The sequence below is a fragment of the Siniperca chuatsi genome, linkage group LG21, assembly GCF_020085105.1.
Source record: "Siniperca chuatsi isolate FFG_IHB_CAS linkage group LG21, ASM2008510v1, whole genome shotgun sequence".
Classification (NCBI taxonomy): Eukaryota; Metazoa; Chordata; class Actinopteri; order Centrarchiformes; family Sinipercidae; genus Siniperca; species Siniperca chuatsi.
Window position 1 is genome coordinate 8,559,960 of NC_058062.1, and position 20,928 is coordinate 8,580,887.

Consider the following 20,928-nt stretch of genomic DNA (forward strand, 5'->3'; position numbering starts at 1 on the left):
CGCTGGCTGTAGAGGGCAGCACTGTGCTGGAGTCGATGTTCGCTCAACTTCAGATCACAGAAGAAGAAGAAGCAAAGGGCGGCCTTCAGCGACACAGCACTAGCCAAGTTATTTTAGCTATAACGAAAAATCACTTTCCCTCCTTTTAGAAAACCGACGTAGGGTTTGTTTGAAATAAAGATCCATTCATGTAAGTATGTACAGCAGCAACTGTTAAATAATTTGTGTGATATTTACCAGCTCTCAGGCAGGAGCTAAACATCTACTGCTCGCTATTGTTTGCGTTGGGGAACTAGTTTAACTTGTAACGTTACATGCCTATGCTTTGTTAGGTTCAGTCTACTTCCTAGAAACTTAGTCCGGTAACGTCATATAACTGGTTAGGTCATTGTGTTTCTAGCACCTGAGAAAACGGTCTAGTGTTATCAGTTAAGATTATTTGTGTGTTAGCAGTGGTTAAACTGTGAGCTACAAATTGCTAACCCTTTGCTAGCAGATGATGATTGCTAACGAGAAGTCTACACTCGGTGGTCCCAAGCCGCGGGTAACACACGTGCGCTAAATGTGATGCGTCCATTATCGGACACCTCCTTGTACGGGGTGCTTCCTCATCCATAAAACTTAACAGAAAGGATTTATTTTTCCACAGTCAGTCCGTCGTCTTGATTTAAACATGATTGTTTAGCGATGAAAGCGTCTATGCACAAAAATGTTGCTAGACTAAAGTTAATTTTGGCTTTGCTGACTAAAACAGGATCGGCGCACCCATCTGTGGCTAACATTATCACCATCTTCCTGACTCACGGGTTGAACATTGAGTGGTAACCCAGATCCTCATTTGATTAGAAGCTAGTTTTGAAGAAGTGTAAAGTAAAACGGTAAAAACAATAGTGGGTATTAAACATGAGCTATGACGGTGCAGGGTTGACAGTTTGACTTGGCGGTTTTATGCAGTGTGACTGCAGTCCTTATCAAAACACGAACAGTGGCTGACAATAACGTTATATGCTCCAAAACAAACTGCAACCCAGTGTAAATGTTTTTTATTCCTATTTTGCGAAACACGTGGATTTGCTAGAAAATAGACGTTAAATCTGAAATAATAGTCAGTGCCAGCGAAATGGTGTCCGATAATGGATACCCTGCTTTCAGATGGTATGATAAAACAGTTTCCAGGACTAATAAGTGCACCCTTTATTGTCCACAGCTTCAGATGTGTAGTTTTCAGTGAAGTGTTGATTATAATACACGTTGAACAACTGTAAAGTTATCAGTTCGCAAGCGGAACTACACGTGTGTCGTCATAACTAAATGCGGAAGCTATCAACATTGAAGGCAGGTAGAATAAATCTCATGAAGACTTTCAGTAATACTAACACTGATTTATGATCTGTCAGTTAACCAGTTGGACAACCTGCTGATGGTGATTAATGATAAGCAAGGAGTTTTATATTATTATTGTTTGAGGTTTTTTCCCAGCGACTTTCACCAGTTAATATAATACTGTATATCATCATTTCAGGTGCTGACTGAGGAGTGGATATTAAAACGCGAAACATGTCCGGAGCGTGTCAGGACAGAAGAAGTCGCTGGCAGGAGATTCAGAAAGGCCTACAGTTCATCCAGTAAGTGTCATGGTTTAAGTCACTGGTTGTTAAAGTGGGGGGCTGTCCCTCAAAGGATCCCTGAGTAACTGAATTTTACTAATATAATAGTTCATACCCTAATAAATAAGCACTTTTGTGTAGAGTGTAATGACTGTTGACACTTCTTAATGTTGCTATACCCACTAGTCTTTCTCATCATCCTATCTTGGAAACATTGTAGATGATAACGAAAAAACATCAGCTACAAGTACCTGTCTGCTGCGGTTGCTGCCTGTGTTTGCGGGTCCTTTTAATGAAAAAGCTTGGGTACCTCTATAGACTGGATGATGTAAGAATGATTTGTCAGCCTTGCATCATACACTGTTGTTCAGATCAGTTGGGTGTCAGCGAGGCAGCTGATTACTGGCTTTGCTTTAGTTTTGTTTTTAATGTGGGATATTTTCCTGATCTGATCTGAGCTTTGTATTCATGCATCAGGCAGACTCGCAGTATGTCTGCATATTGTTTTAGAGCTATGGTAGGCAGCGCAGTGTTGCATTTCATCTAATCTGACAGGGCCTTTTTATTCGTAAAACAAAAGTGATACTACTCTGCACGTCATCGATGTGCAGTCAGCTTGAAACTTAACTGATGTCATGATGTGTAAAGTTGTCTAAGATATATACACAAACTGATGCCATATTATTTTAGAAAATACTTCATCATTTACAATATATCAACATACACCCTGATGACTTAATAACTGATGTTTGAAATGTATCGGAAAGAGAAGTAGCAGTGTTAACAGTAATTAGATTTAGTCACAACATGTAGCCATTTACTAATGGGTTTGTAACTGTAACTTCAGCAACTTTTGCTGGTGTTATCTGTATGGTAAGACTCCCATATCCAGACAGCCTTTGTGTTACGGCTGTTTTCTTCATTAGTTGGAATCTGAAAAAGAGTTCAGCATAGGGCTGGACGATTAATCAAAATATTATCGAAATCGCAATATGGCCAGGTGCAATATAGGGTTGGGCATCGTTTGAGTGTTATTGATTCACTGTTTCAGAATCAGAAATACTTTTATTGATCCCCAAGGAGAAACTCTTTCATTACACAACACCAGTAATAGAAATATGACTAAATATCAATAAATAGGGAATTTTAAACTGAAAACAGTATATTGCACAGGAGTATTAAACAGAGAATATTGCACAATTATGTCAAGTATTGCAGTGATGTTAATGATCCAATGTCCAGTTTAGTGACTTAAGGTGATACAGACTAACGCTTAGAGGGAGGAGTTAAAGAGTTTGATGGCCACAGGCAGGAATGACTTCCTGTGGCGCTCTGTGCATTTTGGGGGGATGAGTCTTCCGCTGAAGGTACTCCTTTGTTTGACCAGCACGTCATGGAGTGGGTGGGAGACACTGTCCAAGATGGCATGTAGTTTGGCCAGCATCTTCCTCTCTGACACCACCGCCAGAGAGTCCAGCTCCACCCCCACAATGTCACTGGCCTTACGGATCAGTTTGTTGAGTCTGTTGGCGTCCGCTACCCTCAGCCTGCTGCCCCAGCATGCAACAGCATACAGGATAGCACTGGCCACCACAGACTCATAAAACATCCTCAGCATTGTCCGGCAGATGTTGAAGGACCTCAGCCTCCTCGGAAAATAGAGGCGGCTCTGGCCCTTCCTGTAAAGCGCTTGAGTGTTCTTAGCCCAGTCCAGTTTATTGTCCATGTGTACTCCCAGGTACTTGTAATCCTCTACAATGTCCACACTGACCCCCTGGATGGAAACCGGGGTCACTGGTGCCTTGGCCCTTCGTAGGTCTACAACCAGTTCCTTAGACTTTGCATTGAGCTGCAGATGGTTCTGCTCACACCATGTGACAAAGTTACCCCCACAGCCCTGTACTCAGTCTCATCACCACCGCTGATACATCCCACCACAGTAGAGTCATCAGAAAACTTCTGAAGGTGGCAGGACTCCGTGGTGTAGATGGTGAAGAGGAAAGGATAGAGGACAGTCCCCTGAGGGGCACCAGTGTTGCTGACCACGCTGTCCGACACACAGTGCTGCAGACGCACGTGCTGTGGTCTGCCAGTCAGGTAGTCAACAATCCAGGACACGAGGGGGGCGTCCACCTGCATCGCTGCCAGCAGGGCTGGCCGGATGGTGTTGAAAGCACCAGAGAAGTCAAAAAACATGATCCTCACCGTGCTTGTGTTAATGTTAGCATACAGCAGGTCCCGTGTCCTCTCCTCTCTAGTAGGACAACTCACAAACTGGGTGAAATTAGTCAGTGTTGTTGAAACACTGACATGGTTGAAGTCACCTGAGATTAATATGAGTGCACTCGGGTGTTGAGTCGGGGGTGTAAACAGCCACAACAATGGCATGTGAGAATTCACGGGGCAGATAATATGGCCGGAGTCCCACAGCTAACAGTTCAATGTCTGGGCTACAGATACTCTGCATGATAGTAACGTGACCAGGGTTACACCTTCTTACACGCGCATACACCTACACCTCTGGGCTCCTGCACACACACCGGCTTGCCCCGCCTCTTTCGGTTTCTGCTCTGTTAACTTTCTTTGACAGTTTTATAAAGTTGGCCAAAAAACACACCCCACTTTTTGGATTTTTTTCACCCGCGGTTCTGTTTTCACAACAGCATGTGAGCCTGGGGTAGAGTGAGGGGAGATTGTCCAATCATTAATCTTTTTTATTTTTTCTAAATTTCTGGCGCGCTAGTGTGACCAATGTAAATGTTTAGTCACACTTGACAGATTTTTGGTCACACCCTGGAGCCCTGTACTGGCACTGGTCTGCAGTCTCAACACACTCTAGTTTCTACAGCGTTATAACTTGCAACCTCAATTTACACCGTAAAATCTCGTCACTAACGTTACATTTCTTATCTTCTTTTTCTCATTCGCTTTCCTCGGAGCTCCGCTAGCCGTGGTCGCTTGCTCAACCGCCCTCTCCTCGCTAGCTCCTGCCGCGACTCAGGAAACCGACATTTTTCACCATTTTCTGACATTTTAAAGACCAAACAATCGATTTAAACGTGTCACAACATACCATTTTATAAATGAAGCATTTTGGTGCTACAGAGATGCCCCAGCCTACAAATCATAATCTCTAGACACATGCTTGTTTGGTACAGACCCCAGCAAAAATCACAATCATTTTTATATTTTTTTTAGTGAAATTTAAATGCAAAATGAAGTGCAAATGCAATTTTCTTTTCTTTTCTATTTCCCATTTTGAGTTTCATATTTGATGTTTACCTTTTCTTATTTCTAATGCCATTTTCAATTTCATCTTTACAAATAAAGCTTTCAATTTGAGCATTTCCATTTAAGCTTTTGTATTTTAAATGTCATTTTTTGTCATATTATATATGACATATATTACATTTTCAAATGAGCATTTTAGATTTTCTTTTTCAATTTCCTTTTTCTTTTTAAGTTTAATTATGGTCTGGTTATTCCTAAAAGTGTAATAAAATAATCTTTTTGAATTGTATCTAATTGTATTTAATTTACTATTGGGACTTTTAATTTGAATTATGACTAAAAATATCCTCCGTATGTCAGCACCTGCACACACAGCAACCTATCAAACCACAAACACACACACCTACACACCTTCCTGTCTTGATGTCCCTGTATCTTAAGTTCAGATCTGTTTTTTAATGATGATACAGTATATTGTGTTCTGCATTAACCGAGGTACTATAGATATTAACTGATGAATCACACATATTAAATCAAAATATATTGAAATTGATTGTTTTAAATACATTGACAATTAAGCTCCTTCACTCCTTAACCGATTTTTATAAATATGAAGAATAATATGTGTATGATGACCAAATGATTAATTGAGAAAATAATTGGTAGTTGAATTGATAATGGAAATGACGTTAGTTTCAGTCCTACTTTGCACTGAATGAAACTTTATTATCTCTGAATGCTACTGAACTCTAATCAAAACTGTTACTCATCACTTCAATTTGTTTTGTTTTTTTCCTGCTGACACTTTAAAGGTTTGTAACAAACTTTTTTTTCTTTCAGATCAACCCTTCCATTTCCTGGAAGTCAAGAAAAGTATGAGGTAAGTTATGTAATTTTTTAATGAGGATTGGCCAGCTTCCATCTTGCATCAACACTTGTACTGTATTGAGTTAAACTGACTTTAGGGACAGTGACTGTGTCACATGAAAGGCAACCTGTGATTTTCTTTTTCCAAAATAAAGGTGCCTGAATGAAAGGACAAAATCAGCCGCACTATATGTATTTAGTACTGATTTTCTCTTAAATTTTCAGGTGTTCATTAAGGATCTCGTGTGGAATCTATTTGGAGAAGGAAATGACGTGTTTAAAGAAGGGGAATGGACAAAATCCATCGAGATGTACACTGAAGCTTTGAGTATAGCAGAGTATGCTGACTCAGAAGAAATCTGTGTTCCAACAGGTTTACTGGAAAAGCTGTATGCAAATCGGGCTGCTGCATACTTAAACATTGTTCCGGTAAGTAGGTGGTGACCGTCACACTAGAGTCTCATTTCAGTTTCAGTCCCAATTACATTGAATTCCCTCTCCCTTTGACTCTACTAATCAGTATACAAATGCAGTTAAATAATACAAGTCCAAAATATAACACGCAGTGTTTAGTCTCATAAATCGCTTGCTATATATTGTGGATTAGTAGAACATGCACCTTTTTTGAGGTTATTGGCCAAAGGGTTCCAGGGTTTTCCACTGGATTGCTTGCTCTGTGTAAAACAAATCACCTATACCAAAACACAGTTCAAAATGTCAGAATAAAACGGTAAGTAGTTTTTTAAATTTTACTGCAATTTCAAAAGAAGACTTTTTAGAAGGTTCTTGTGCTCGGGGCCTATTAGGCAACGTTAAAGGGACAGTTCACCCCAAAATCAAAAATACACATTTTTCCTCTTACCTGTAGTGCTATTTGTCCATCTAGATTGTTTTGGTGTGAATTGCCCAGTTTTGGAGATGTTGGCCATAGAGATGTCTGCATTTTTTTGAATATAATGGGACTATATGGCACTCGGCTTGTGGTGCTCAAAGCGCCAAAAAAATGCTTTTGAAAAACTCAGCAATGTCTCTTTCCAGAAATCATGACCCGGTTACTCATGATGATCCACAGACCTTGTTATGAGCAGTTTCATGTAGGAATTATCAGTAGAGAGAAAATTATTCCCGCATGAAACTGTTAGTTAGCTCTGAATGCTACTGAACTATAATCAAAAACTGAAATAATGCCTTACAACTGACTTTTTGTTGAATCTGCACTTCTTAGACCTTCTCTCTCTGCACTCTATCGTCATATCACTGAAATATGAAATTCTCAATATTCCTCAAAACAAAATGGTAAATCAACTGCACTTATATATACCACTTTTCTACCTTAAAGGACAAAACACTTTAAAATTTGAGACAGCAGAGTGTTTTCAAATTTGACTTAATATATCAACCATAAGTGCTAGAACCTCACATTACATCATTATCAAGATCCACAGGCTGGTTGGATTGTGTACTCATAATTTTTACTTAATTTCAAGCACTTAGCACCTTAATAAAACCAAAAAGAGGATCTTTATACCAGCATTACTTTCAGAATTTGCCAACTCTTCCGATGCAAGCACAAAACAATACTTTAGAGGTTCTGGAGAGAAGAGCAGAGAAGGCACATGTCGCATATTTGAGTCTTAAACTCCAACATCCCACATTGACACTGTGAGCTCCTCTAGTTTTACAGTCTTACTTAACCTGAGGACGACCATGGTTGACTTTTTAAAACTGATAAAACAGGTCACAAGTCACAATATTCTGCAGTGCTCATCTGTTAACCCGATACCAAAACATAAGTTTAAAATGAGTATAGACATTGTCACATTACACTTCTATTCTATCTGTTGTTTTGGTGTGACCTCTCTTATTACACAGAATTTAGGTATGGACTGTAATCTGAAATCTGTTGCAATAACCTTAGTTTGACAACAAAATGAGATGCTTTGTCATGCAAAAATGGATAAATAAAAATGCATTAATAATTAATTAATAATTGTTCATCCTTTTTACCCCTACACACATTGTAGTGATAAATTCTAATATCTGTTTCTTTTGGTGCTGCTGTTGGCGTATTTCACATTGAACGTTGTCAAATCCTGGAAATCAGTGGAGAAACTAAGGATCCACTAAGAAAACTTTGGCCATTTGGGGAAAATTGATGCTTTCAGAAGAACATTCAGTCCCTCTACCCCGTTAGTGTCTGTCTGCTTTGAATCATGTTACATGGCAGTAAAAAACACTCTGCTGTCTTTGGGGAGACCACACCCATACCTTACTCAACAAAGTGAACATGTAAAGTCAATTTATGGTCAAAGAGCTTCTTTGTTCTGTGTGTCTACAGCACTATGGTTAAGTATAGCTTTTCAATCTCTGGGACATCTTTTGTTTTTTCTCAGGGACTGTATGACCAAGCATTAGAAGACTGTGAAAAGGCTCTCCAGTTGAATGAGGGGAACCACAAAGCCCTGTACAGAAAAGCTAAATCCTTGAAGGAGATGGGGAGACATCGAGAGGCCTATGAGGCCGTTGCCAAATGCTCTCTAGCAGTGCCTCAGGTAAGGTGTAACATCTGTGTGTTTTTATGTTAATGCATTCAAATGTGCAGGAAATCCACTTACTTTTTTGTCTCAGCAAATTTGACAAAAATTAAGCAAATTGAAATGCCATCCAGGCTACCTGCAGGAACTGCACACGCAGGGGAGTCGTTATTACATTAAAAGATCAGGTCAATATTTAAAGACGTGATTGTTGGTGCTCTACCTTTAGTTTGAATTTGAGGTAAAACTGATGTAGGTCCACCTTTGGTGTAATTAACAGATGTCCGCATCAGGTTTAAGATACTTTAAAAAAATGTTTTATCTTAATTTATTACATTTCCATTAATTGTTTCTTACAAACACACACTTGTGTCTACATAATAATTAGGAAAACAGTATGTTTGCTTTTAGAAGTAATAGCCTTACAGTGCCATCACACTGCATCACTGTCCTAAAGTGTTAATATAATATAATACTGTATATGGAAAGGAGTATCAAGCTAATGATGTGGAGGGAACATTTTAACAAGATTTAGACATCTCTTCATTTCCAGTATGGTAAAATGCTGAAGTTTAAAGGCAAAGGGGTTTTCAACCAACAACAGCACTTCAGATGTATGCAAAATGATGGGATCCATCTTGATTCATAAAAGTAAGTTTCACATAAATATATGTAGAAAAAATTGCCACCTGGTGGGGAAAAAAGTTTTTGATACAATATATACAGGAACATATGTCAGAAAATAATTGGTTACTGCCTATATGTAATAGGGCTGCCACTAATGACAATCTAACAATTAATCTATCAACTATTTTACTGATTAATCTAAACAATTCATTTTCCTCCAAAAAATCTAATTGACCATTTAATTTGAGTTCATGTTATTTTGGCAAACTGTACATCATTGTATAATGTAGCCCAAAACAAAATGTAAACAAAGGTTTACATATTAAAGTGCAAAACTGTAGGTTTAAACTGGCAACTCCAATATGATAAAAAATAAACACACACACTGGCACTGTCAGTCAACGTAAAATAAGCCCAGATTCTAACCTAAACATTTTCTCAGGCAGGCAGACGGCTTTATGTTAAACAGCTACAAGGACAAAAGATGCTGAAAAGCTCTCCTTACTAATGAATAGACAACACTCTAGTTTCTGAAACGCAACCTGATGTCATGCTGCGGTGGCCAACCTGGCTATCGGACCGGTCAAACTGCTCCACTCAGTAAACCAGTTCATGGACCAAACTCTGATACGCTCCCAGTTGTGTCCTCGCTCGGTTTATTTTGTGTACCCAGCTTCAACGTCTGTCTGGCTTGCAGTCAATGCTGAAAAATAGCGACACTACGAAGCGCCCTTTGGTTCGTGTTCGTGAGAGAGAGAGAGAACGTGTACTTTATTTTCTAAATTGGAACGTAACCGCTGTGAAATAAACTTGCCTGCACTGTCGACATGACGCAGCAATTACTTCGTGATATTAAAGAAAAATTTGTTTTGTTTCCCCAGGATTCCAGTGTCACACAGCTGACTCAGGACCTTGCCAAAATTTTGGGATTGAAAATCCGTAAAGCTTATATTAGAAGTAAGGTATGTGTCTCAGGAACTATCTATGACTAACTGGCTATAACTATGACATATTTACTGAAAAACATGTCCTAGAAGTCCCACTGTTTTCTTTTAAGAACTAGTTCTACATGTAATAATTAATGTCATTCAAATTTTAATCTGTAATAATAAATTAATAATTGAGGGCTGTCTTACTATATAATCAACATGGTCATAATATAATTAAGTGGGTGTTTTTTCCATTTTAACAGCCTGCCTTGAATGTTTTGCGAGGATCAAGTTATCAAGATGCACCATGTGACAAGGTAAGCAACATAACTTTTTCCACTGCACAATCGAAAATATGTATCTATACTCTCCAAGGAAATACATTGTTCATGAATTTCTTCTGCATGTGTTCAGTTTTCCCATGGCTCGTCTTCAGTTGAAGATATAGAAATTGGTAAGTTTAATACTTTATACAGCTTTGATTTGATAATTTAAGGGGGGCAGGACAAATGTCATTCACCCTGTTTTTCCCTGATGTGTTTTAGAAGTGCCTCAGCGGACCGAGGATAGCAGTGTTGTGGCTCCAGTCGCAGCTTCAATCCAAGCTCCAGCTCCAGTGGCAGTGCACCCGCCTCTAAATGAAGCAGCGGTGGATGACCTTCCTCCCAACACCAGTATCTCATCTGTGCCCCTGTCTGAGCCACCGGGCTTTGAGTCTATTCCCCTGCCTGTGTCTGTACCCTCGTCAGTCCCTCTTTCGGTGCCCACATTTGTTAATGGGTGCAGAACCAGTAAGCCTTGCCCGATGCTTGAAACCGGTCAAGATTTTGACGCAGACATAATTGGGGACGACCTAGATGATCTACTGGACCAAGCTGGCCCCGAATCTGCCATGGTCAGTGAGCAGATAGGACTGGAGGGTCTCAATGATGAATAAAATGTGACAATGTGTCGATACCTGAACAGAAGCGTAACTTGTGTTTGTCTCTTCCTTCAGGTTATACCCACAGTGAAGGGGCCTCTTCCTTTGCCAACCAGTATTGCCTCGGGCAGTTCCATGTCGAGTCCATTCCTGATGCCATCTCACATCAACCCATTTCTCCACAGTAGTGCCCAGCAGTGCACCGTAACTCTGCCCCCGCTGTATCACAAGTCAGGGTCAAGTACGTATTTTGGTATGGACACTTTTGACGCCCTCCCACAGCCACTGGACTCCCTGGATAGTCTCACCATAACAGACTTTAAAACAGGTATGCTACTTTGTCACCTGGCTCCACCTGCTTAATCAAGGGGTTTTACATTGGTTTCAAATAAATATTATACTTATATTACTATTGATAAAAGTATCAAAAAGCTGACCATTATTAAATTTGTCTTCTTTTTTTAAAAAATTCCAGATTACTCTCAGAGTCCATTCATTCCACAGGTATTTTTTGTTTATGGTATTAATTATTAGGTATGGTCAGTCTAGACATTGTTACAGGCTTATGTTTTATCATATTTCATCTTTTTTTTTAAACAGCTGAACAATAATGAAACCCCAATGGGAATGGCTGTGGGTATGCCTGAAGTGAAGGGTCTTCCTGCTGCTGTGGATTTAGCAAAGAACCCCTTAGCTGAAACACATGAATTCAAACAAGCCTGCTCAATCTGCTACGTCAAAACTGGTGAGGAATTGTTTTTACAGTCCAGTTGTGTGTGTGTGTGTGTGTGTGTGTGTGTGGTCAGTGTCTTTAAGGTTTGGTCTAGTATGTTTTTCTATTTTATATCCACAGGGCCTGGTGTGTTGGATTACACATTTCACACAGAAGAGCATAAATGCAAAAAGGATGCTTTACTCGGCAGAATCAAACATTCGCCAGACAAAACGTGGAAGCTCATTCGGCCCAGACCAACAAAAACCCAATACGTTGGACCTTATTACATTTGCAAAGGTAACATTTCCTTGGTCATATTGGTCAGTTGTTGCATTTGCCATTAACCATTTTCCGTTCTATTTCGGCACGGTATGTATTTCCCGACCTACCCTTATTTATTACACATAAATATTCACATTATTCAAGGAACATTTGTAACAGCTGTTGTGCAGCTGCTGTCACTTTGTTTCTGGCACTTTTTACACTTTGCTGTTGTTGCATGCACAAGTCAAGTCTGCATAACAGCTCATACTAAAATGTTTCCTGTGTTGTTTCAGAGGTGGCTGTTGGGAAAGAGTGCCTGTACCCTGGCCACTGCACATTTGCATACTGCCAGGAAGAGATTGATGTTTGGACTCTGGAGCGAAAAGGGTTTATCTCCAGAGAACTACTCTTCGATCCTTATGGGCCCAACTCCAACGTCAGGTTGACTGTCCCCAAGATCTTACAGGAGCATCATGGGATATTCATGTTTCTCTGTGGAGTGAGTATTTATTTAGTTTCTTATTTCAAAACTAGTATGACCTCTGTAACTGCAGTGGTGTAGTGCTGCTGGAACTTGATGTTGTCAATGATGCCAATTGGCAGCATTGTTTTTCATTCCAGTGAGGAGAAAAAATGTGCTCGTCTCATTGTAAATGGCTATTTACCTCAAAGATGTCTCTTACAAGAAACAATCTTCTGCTGTTAAGACAACAGGTGATTGTTTACAATGAGCCACAACATTTCTAAGCACTGCTTTTGCTTTATCCAGAGCAAAATTGAAATTTAAGGCCATTAAATACAAAAATGTGAGAAATGTAATGCTGTGCTTAATTTTTTGCTTCTGTGTAATAATTGTTTGTCTGGTGCTCATTAGTAGCTTGCATACTTGACCCAGTAGTTAGGGAATTTAGAGTGATATTTAATGGTATTGTCTTCTGTCATTGCTGTAGTAAATCTGCTGTTTTTATAGAATGTAAATTTTCCAAATAGATATTATTTAATTTGCAGGTGTGCTTTGACCACAAACCCAGAATAATCAGCAAAACCAACAAAGATGACTCCTCACTTTGCTCTCATCCAGTGACAAAGCACGACTTTGAGGATCATAAGTAAGTCATTTCACATTTTGCAGCTCTGAAACCATCATTTGGCTTATGGATTTATAGTTTAAGTAATCTACAAAAACAAACAAGACCATGTGCAAATATGTGAGGGAATAAGAGCAGGATAAGATGTTTTATGAGTCTGTGGTGGCCAGTGCTATCCTGTATGCTGTTGCATGCTGGGGCAGCAGGTTGAGGGTAGCGGACGCCAACAGACTCAACAAACTGATCCGTAAGGCCAGTGACATTGTGGGGGTGGAGCTGGACTCTCTGGCGGTGGTGTCAGAGAGGAGGATGCTGGCCAAACTACATGCCATCTTGGACAGTGTCTCCCACCCACTCCATGACGTGCTGGTCAAACAAAGGAGCACCTTCAGTGAAAGACTCATCCCCCCAAAATGCACCACAGAGTGCCACAGGAAGTCATTCCTGCCTGTGGCCATCAAACTCTTTAACTCCTCCCTCTAAGTGTCAGTCTGTATGACCCTAAGTCATTAAACTGGACATCGGATCATTAACATCACTTCAATATTTGAAATAATAGTGCAATATTCTCTGTTTAATACTGCTGTGCAATATACTGTTTTCAGTTAATTTAATTCATTAATTAATTATATTTATTCATACTTCTCTTATTGCTGTGCAATATCCTCAGTCTCATTATAATCTTAATAAGCTACACTTAACTTGACAGTTCATGCACTATTACTTTATACCATATTATTATCATCAACCTCTAAACCCACTTTGTACTTCACACTTATTTTAATTTTATACTTATACCCACTTGGTACTTAATTTATCTCACCTGTATTATAGTGTTATATTTTTTGCTTAATACTTCTATTCCTGTGTGTACTGACTTGATAATGACCTGCTGTAACAAAAGAGTTTCCCCTCGGGGATTAATCTCGGGGAATTATTTCTGATTCTGATAAGCTTGGAGACATTGTTGTCGTGTTTGTCTTTTAGGTGCCTGGTCCACATCTTGAAGGAAAATACAGTCCGTTATTCCAAAATCAGACCCTTGAGTCCTCAGTGCCAGCTGGATCTTTGCCGCCATGAAGTCCGCTACGGCTGCGTGAGAGAGGACGACTGCTTCTACGCCCACAGCCTCATCGAGCTGAAGGTCTGGATGATGCAGCATGAGCTTGGTAAGACTTAAAGCTTTTTAAAATACTCGTCCAAGGGCTGGATGGTGTTGTACCTGGAATAGTTCTTCTAAAATGTTGTTTTATTTCCCACTAGCCAACAAGAACACAGTTTGCAGTATTTTTCACTGCTAAATTTAATATAACTTAATATTTTAGCCATTAATTTTTCCCCCCTTTATTTTGCATCATATAGGTATCACTCATGAAAGTATTGTCCAAGAGGCAAAGAAGTTTTGGAGTGCACACGCTTCGTTGCAGGGAGCCCAGGTAAGCCCAACACTCAGTGTTAAATACATCTCATTGGCTTTGACTTCAGTATTTACAGACTTTGGATTAGAATTTGTCTGGGTTAAAACAGAATCCCTTGATTGGTGTATTTTTAACTAAATCTTTTCGTGGTTTCATTGTTGCTTTGTGTTAATCACAAAGATTTTAACCAGTTGTTCAAATTTTATCAGCAGCTTTCCACTGCCCAGAGGAGGTTTGGGCCTCCAAATCTGAAGATGATGTTTGTTTGTGGCCAGTGCTGGAGGAATGGCCAGCTAAGCGAAGCTGACAAAAACAAGAAGTATTGCTCAGCCAAGGCGAGACACACGTGAGTATTTCAAAGTCTTGAACACATGAATTGTGGACAGGAGGTGAATTTATAAGAGAAACGGTGCAATCCAATACATCACAAACTCCGTTTCTTTCTGTCGCAGGTGGGCAAAAGACAGGCGGGTGGTGCTTGTAAGTTCCCACGAAAGGAAAAAGTGGACAACGGTTAGACCACTTCCAACCAAAAAACCCATCCCATCTCAATTTGAGGTATGTGCCAAACAATTTTCTACTCCAAGGTTGTTTTTCTTTGTTTGTGATTAAAACAAATATCCAGCAATGGTCACCAAATGTTATTTTTCTTTCTTAGATCTGCATGCATGTGACAGCTGGCAAAAAGTGTCAGTACATTGGGAATTGCACGTTTGCTCACAGCGTAGAAGAAAGAGACCTTTGGACCTACATGAAGGAAAACAACAGTGAGTTTTGACAAGGGGATGGTGCCTCTTACTTGGTAGAATTGAATTAGGAGAACTGAATTAGTATGCGATGCACCAAAGGTAATCACAGTCATCCCTTTATTTAGTTCCAGATATGGATCAGCTTTATGAGCAGTGGCTGCAGTCTCAGAGGCCTGGCTGGGGTGAAGAGACCTCCAATAACTCTGTTAGGGAGAATGGCAAACAGATCCACATGCCAACAGACTACGCTGAAGAAGTAGTAAGTTTAAAAGCCCGGCAATTTTGACAGTGCTTTTGTATGGTGATCAACACACAGTTTGTGTAAAAACTGGCTTGTGGTGTTTAGTTTATACTAATATATAAACCCTACAGCTTAATTTTAGTAGCATGTGGCAAAATGCAGTTCAAGTTAATTTCCTTTCCTAGTTTGTAGTTTTCTGTTTTGGATCTTACACCGTCCTGCTATGAAAACAGACTCATTAGCAGCTGTATTGTATTGCTTTTGTACTTTCTTTTGGTAGATAATCACTTAGTGTTTACCGCATCAACAGATTCTGACAACTATTAGTGCCTAACGGTTAAATTGTGTTAACATTTTGATAGAATCTTGTTTTTAATGTAGTTATTTACCAAGTGATTAAAATAAACAGCAAGACATTTGAGTGATTAAGAAACAGAGCAATCTCATTTACACAAATGACTAATTACCGTCTGTGTATTTTTGCAGGCTGGCAATCACTGTTGGCTGTGTGGTAAAAACTGCAACAGTGAGAAGCAGTGGCAGCAGCATATCACCTCAGAAAAGCACAAAGACAGAGTTTTCAACTCTGAGGATGATCAGAACTGCTGGCAGTATCGATTTCCCACAGGCACTTTCAAAGTTTGTGAGAGGTACGTTTATCAGCCACAGAATACTGTATGTCTCTGATTCCAGTAGTTTTTGATGGCTGTCATTTGATCTTGTCTTCTGACAGGTTTCTCAAAGGCACGTGCACAGAGGATGACTTCTGTAAGCTGGCACACGGGGAGCAGGAACTAAAAGAGTGGATGGAGCGCAGGGAATTCCTTTTGATGAAACTTGCCAAAGCCAGAAAAGACCATCTTATAGCACCAAACGACAATGACTTTGGAAAATACAGTTTTCTGCTTAAAGACATTATATAATGATGTGATGACAATACTCATGCTCACTTGCAAGTAACGCAGTATTCAAACAGTCTTGAGTCAGATGATCCTTGAGGAGCCTCTGAAGTGCACAGGATATAGACTGATCAGCATGATTTATAAAGAGGGCGTTCAGGACCGGCCCTCCGATTGGTGGCTGGGTTACTCTGATGTGAACTACAGGAGTGTTATCGTTAACAGCAAATACTGGGTGTAAGACACTTGAAGCTTTGCTATGCATCATTCAGTATCTGAAAATGGTGATGAAGAAAAAAATGTGTAAACCTTGATCAGAGACACGTTCAGATACTTTGACCTAAAAAAGGCATTTCTTTTCATGAGCAGTTTATATGTTAATGACCTTTACCCTTCAATAAGTTTAAAGTACGGAATACTTCAATTGAGTTCAGTTGACATACTCCCTTTCCATTTATCTAAGTGTTACCAGTGTAATGAGCACCACACCAAATAAAGCCTCTTTTTTAATCTGTGTTTAAACTGCTGTGTTAATTACACATCTGTGGTGGAAGAATTATTCATATCTTTTACTTAATTACAGTGTTGTATTACTACTTTTAAAAGTAAATGTCCTGTATTGAAAATCGGAAGGTGTATGTATAAGGTAAAGTGTTTAGAAAGTATCAAATGTAAAAGTACTCAATGTGGAAAAAATGACCCTTGTGACTAATTCTATAATATTGTATGTCATTATTCTTAATGATACAATAATGTGTAAGCAACTTTTAACTGTAGTTGGAAGTGAATCTTATTTTATACACTGTTTGGTAATATCTATAAAATAGTTCATGTTTTATAAGCTCAAATTTTGTATATAAAATTTTGTAAAGTAAAATAATTGTATAGTAAAAAGTATATTTCCCTCTAAAATGTATTGAGTAAAAGTTAAATAAGATACCATGAAATGGAAATACTCTACAGTACAAGCACCTAAAAACTTTATTTACTCAAGTATTGTACTTGTTACATTTCATCACTCTGTCACAGGCAGAAATTAACTGAAACATTTCATTGCGATTTAATTTTCTGCACAATCAAGATGGAGCTTAAAATTGTGTCCTCAAAAAACAGGTTTTTCTAATACAATCTCAATTTGTCAATCCTGATGTATATTTAAATTCAGTTTTAGTCAGCAGAGTACTTGAAAATCTGAGCCATCTTTATTTAAGATTTGTACAACCATCTCACATCTTCTATGTGCTCTAAAAGAATACCAAATTATTACACAGATGATGCTAATGGTATAATCTGACATTTCCAAAGATTAGTCTATGATACAAGAGGTCTCCATATCTGGGTGTTATTTTTCTCCCCAAGCATTACCAGATCAATTATACAGGTAACAATTTAAGGAAGGCTGGAGCACTCATAACCTAGGTTTTACCTGTTAGCAATTGTCCTGAGGAGGTGCACTTCAGCTACATGTGTGCTGCTGTAAATCCTCAGAACGCAGAACTATCAAGCCAGCATTAAGCCCTACAGGTCCACTTCTTCTGTACAAGACCCTGAACTGCTTAGAGTAGGAGCCAAGTGGGAAATGACTTCTGTTACTTAAGCATCACACTTCACAGTGTAAATACTGTTTTCTCATGTCAAAGTCTTTGTCACTCTCACATCATACCTCCCAGTCAGGAGCCCGACATCTAGGGGAACCTGCTGTTCAGTCCTGTGAGGTAGTTTTTCCATTTGTCAAGAATCACTTCAACACTGAATACACAGCTGGACACACATGACAGGCGCAGGTCGTCCTGCCACCAGCAAGGCAACATTTCCACCAACAGCTCCGCATTCAGGCCAGCACCTGCTGCAAGTCCTCCACCTCCAGCTTCCACATCCGTCTGTGAAGCGTGCTGAGATCAGAGAGGTCTGCCATCTTCACTGCACGGATGACTGGCTCCGGAGAGACGGCCTGGATGACACCCATCACCATGACATATTTGCCTGTAAAAACAGCAGCAGGTGGTCAATTGTTCAGTGACAATAGATTCAATTAAACAAGGACGGTGATGCAGGGAAACGTGGCTGTTTTTTAGATAAAGATATTCATGTGCTGTCATTATTTTAAGCTTAATCTTCCTGCTTCAGGGACACAATTTGCAATTCTGAAATTTTAAATATCTGCTGAATAAAGTCTACAGCCTCAGTTACCAATTTTTCTTTTGTTTTGCTGCTTCTTATTAGCAATTTAAGAAGGAATTATTTCTTGACTGACTGATGTGGTAATGTTTAAAAATGTTCACTTAATGGATATTATAGTAAAGTAGTATTGTTTTTGTTCTATTTTTGACAACAACATAAGACCAGATAAATCCAAATCTAGGTCCAATGTGATCTGGATAGAGAATAAAACAGCAAGATCACATTTTTCATTTTCCTGAACATAATAAAGGTTTCACAAATAAATCGGACAGAGAACTGTATACAGTCTTTAGACTCTCCGTGTTCAACTGGTCCAAGTACAGCGTTTTCTTAATGTAGACCTGGACCTTATCTGGAAAAGCAGTGAAATCACCCTTTTGTCTGTTTTCACAAACAGAATAAAGGTTTTAAATTTGATTTAATATTAAGCCACCATGGCTGCATTAACCTGCTTTGGGGACTCATAAAAATCTCTGGGCACCTATTGACACCCAAAGTTTATAATGCAGGCCCTCTCAACACAAAAAGACACTTATGTCAGTTACGCATTAGAGCTGCTACAATTGGTCAATTAATTGATTAGCCGTAAATAATTGGCAACTATTTTGATAATCGATTAATCATTGAAGTAATTTTTCTTCAAATATTCTGTGGTCCCAGCTTCTTATTTGGATTTTCTGCTTTTTCCTGTCTTGTTTTATTTTATATATCTTTGAGTTTTGGACTGTTGGTTGGACAAAACAAGACATTTGAAGACATGACCTTTTACTTTCCGAGACACTGGGATGGATATTTTCACCGTTTTCTGACATTTTATGCATTTAGCATTAACCAATAAAATCAATAAAATAAATGGCAGATTAATAGATAATGAAAATAATTGTTAGTTGAATATTGTTCATATTCACAATTAATGAAACTACCAGAAACCATTTGACATACAGTGGACCTATCTGGGCCCCTGGGGGTCTTGGGCCCTGGGGAAGTTGCTGGCCTTGACTGGTTTAAGTACAGCAGTTTTTATTTATTAAATCTTTTTAATCTAGACCTTATTTGTGTATTTCTGAAGAAAGGTGAAACAAAGGTATACCACACGTTAAACATAAAATCTAAAACAGTCTTCAGCTCTTAAAGGCGGGGTATGCGATTCTAATTCAATACAGGTCTTTTGTCCGCTAGCTGTCCGTTCAGTGTGCACGCTGAAAAAACCCCCCAAAACATTCCGGTGTCTGTACACAGCCCTGCCTCTGTAAATGGGAAACAAACAAAGTGGCTCGGACCGCAGACCACAGCACTATTCCTGCCATGATTTGTGTGTCAGGCAACGTTAAATGACTTGTCCACAGACATTCAGCTTACTTTCTGGTTTGCCAAGACATGCTGTTGCTGTGATGTTAGCTATAGCAGCAGGAGAGTTGTGAGTATCGCTGTCTGGAGCTGGTGTGCTGCTCTGGGAAACCGTCTCCTCCTCTCTGGCTGTAGTTAACTTCGCAGCAGCAACTGTAGCAACAGTTTGCTAACCCACAACCTAGCTAATGTTAGTTATATTACTTGCTGTGTCGTTATTCGCTCAATATCATGGTCATGCCACCTTTAAATATGACTTATTCACGAATCAGAAACCAACTTAAGTCTACTTTATTTACCTTGGGACAAACATGGTTTCCCTTTGGGGATGTTGTTGACGCCTTGAACAGCAAAGGTGCCCGTCTCATCCATCAGCAGCACGGTGTTTCTGTCCAGCTGGACCTCCAGTACAGTTCCCTGCATCCACACCAGTGAGACCAGCAGAGAGCGACCCCTGCCCAGCTTGATAACACATCCATTTCCGCTGTCAGCTGCCCCCCGGCTCTCTGCCGTCCTCAGCTGACCGGACAATACTTTAACGGGCGGCGGGCGTTTCCTCTCTACGGTTGTGTTCATCGTTGTGAACATTACCAACTGCTGGTGTCTTTTAACGGTTGTCCAAGGCTGGAACGCTCTGCATTCATTACCGCGTCCCGCCAAGCGTTAAATTATGCCGGAAGTTGTGGGTTTATTTTTCCGGCAGCAACAAACTCAGTTCCGGTCTGGAAACCTTCACAGTAAAAGCATCACCTCAGGCTCTTGATGCCAACCATACACCGTGCCCAGTGCACAATTACTTTTTAACAGTGGTGGAATGTAACTAAGTGCATTTACTCAAGTACTGTACTTAAGTACAAATTCGAGGTACTTGTACTTTACTGAAGTATTTCCATTTCATGCAACTTCATACTTCTACCCCACTACATCTCAGAGGCAAATACTGTACTTTCTCCTCCACTACATTTGTCTGACCGCTTTAGTTACTAGTTACTTTTCAGATTCCAGTTTTTCATACCCTTCCTGTCCAATGAAAACCATGTATCTCCAAATCTGTTGATTTTGAATTTTTATTTTATTGATAAACTGAAGGATTAAGTGTTCCCTTTATAGGTTGAGAAAATTCTCCGACTTCTCCAGATAAAGAAACAATTTAAAACCCCTTGGATCAGCTAGAAAATGAATCGTCACAAAGCTGAAAACAGGGCTATTTTTCTGAGCTCATGGAAACTTTAAGTTTTTAGAGATGTGTGGTTGTCACAGGACAGGACAAACATATGATGATCTTATGATGCATTACAGTAGATTAAAC

General features: G+C 39.5%; 2 protein-coding genes across 6 annotated transcripts; one reads left to right on the top strand and one right to left on the bottom strand.

The window, feature by feature from the left end:
* Positions 1-16: 16 nt before the first annotated feature.
* On the top strand, positions 17-16,607 carry zc3h7a (zinc finger CCCH-type containing 7A). 5 transcript variants are annotated; one of them, XM_044181760.1, is made up of 23 exons: positions 17-190; positions 1,523-1,625; positions 5,679-5,718; positions 5,931-6,134; positions 8,099-8,257; positions 9,748-9,828; positions 10,059-10,112; positions 10,210-10,249; positions 10,341-10,690; positions 10,793-11,045; positions 11,193-11,221; positions 11,318-11,462; positions 11,571-11,729; positions 11,990-12,195; positions 12,687-12,805; positions 13,772-13,953; positions 14,147-14,220; positions 14,415-14,548; positions 14,655-14,760; positions 14,861-14,969; positions 15,077-15,210; positions 15,679-15,842; positions 15,926-16,607. In XM_044181760.1, exons 2-23 carry the CDS (start codon positions 1,558-1,560, stop codon positions 16,113-16,115), a joined length of 3,000 nt encoding a protein of 999 aa, XP_044037695.1. In that variant the 5' UTR covers positions 17-190; positions 1,523-1,557; the 3' UTR covers positions 16,116-16,607. The 5 variants fall into 5 exon arrangements, with proteins under 5 accessions (XP_044037695.1, XP_044037693.1, XP_044037697.1 ...); XM_044181758.1 differs by having other exon boundaries at positions 18-190; positions 14,412-14,548; XM_044181762.1 differs by having other exon boundaries at positions 18-190; positions 12,705-12,805.
* Positions 16,608-17,054: 447 nt separating this feature from the next.
* rmi2 (RecQ mediated genome instability 2) lies at positions 17,055-20,330 on the bottom strand. Its single transcript, XM_044181763.1, has 2 exons — positions 19,919-20,330; positions 17,055-18,074 (listed from the first exon to the last, which is right to left on the bottom strand). The coding sequence occupies exons 1-2, from the start codon at positions 20,205-20,207 to the stop codon at positions 17,923-17,925; spliced, it is 441 nt and encodes a 146-aa protein (XP_044037698.1). The 5' UTR covers positions 20,208-20,330; the 3' UTR covers positions 17,055-17,922.
* Between the last annotated feature and the right edge of the window lie 598 nt (positions 20,331-20,928).

Excerpts from the sequence above, each read along its gene's own strand:
- rmi2 (XM_044181763.1), bottom strand. The coding sequence starts at position 20,207 with ATGTTCACAACGATGAACACAACCGTAGAGAGGAAACGCCCGCCGCCC. Across the intron at positions 18,075-19,918 it reads GAAACCATGTTTGTCCCAAG|GCAAATATGTCATGGTGATG; the intron begins GTAAATAAAGTA and ends CTGTTTTTACAG.
- zc3h7a (XM_044181758.1), top strand. The coding sequence starts at position 1,558 with ATGTCCGGAGCGTGTCAGGACAGAAGAAGTCGCTGGCAGGAGATTCAG. Across the intron at positions 11,730-11,989 it reads ACCTTATTACATTTGCAAAG|AGGTGGCTGTTGGGAAAGAG; the intron begins GTAACATTTCCT and ends GTGTTGTTTCAG. Across the intron at positions 12,196-12,686 it reads TATTCATGTTTCTCTGTGGA|ATATTATTTAATTTGCAGGT; the intron begins GTGAGTATTTAT and ends TTTTCCAAATAG.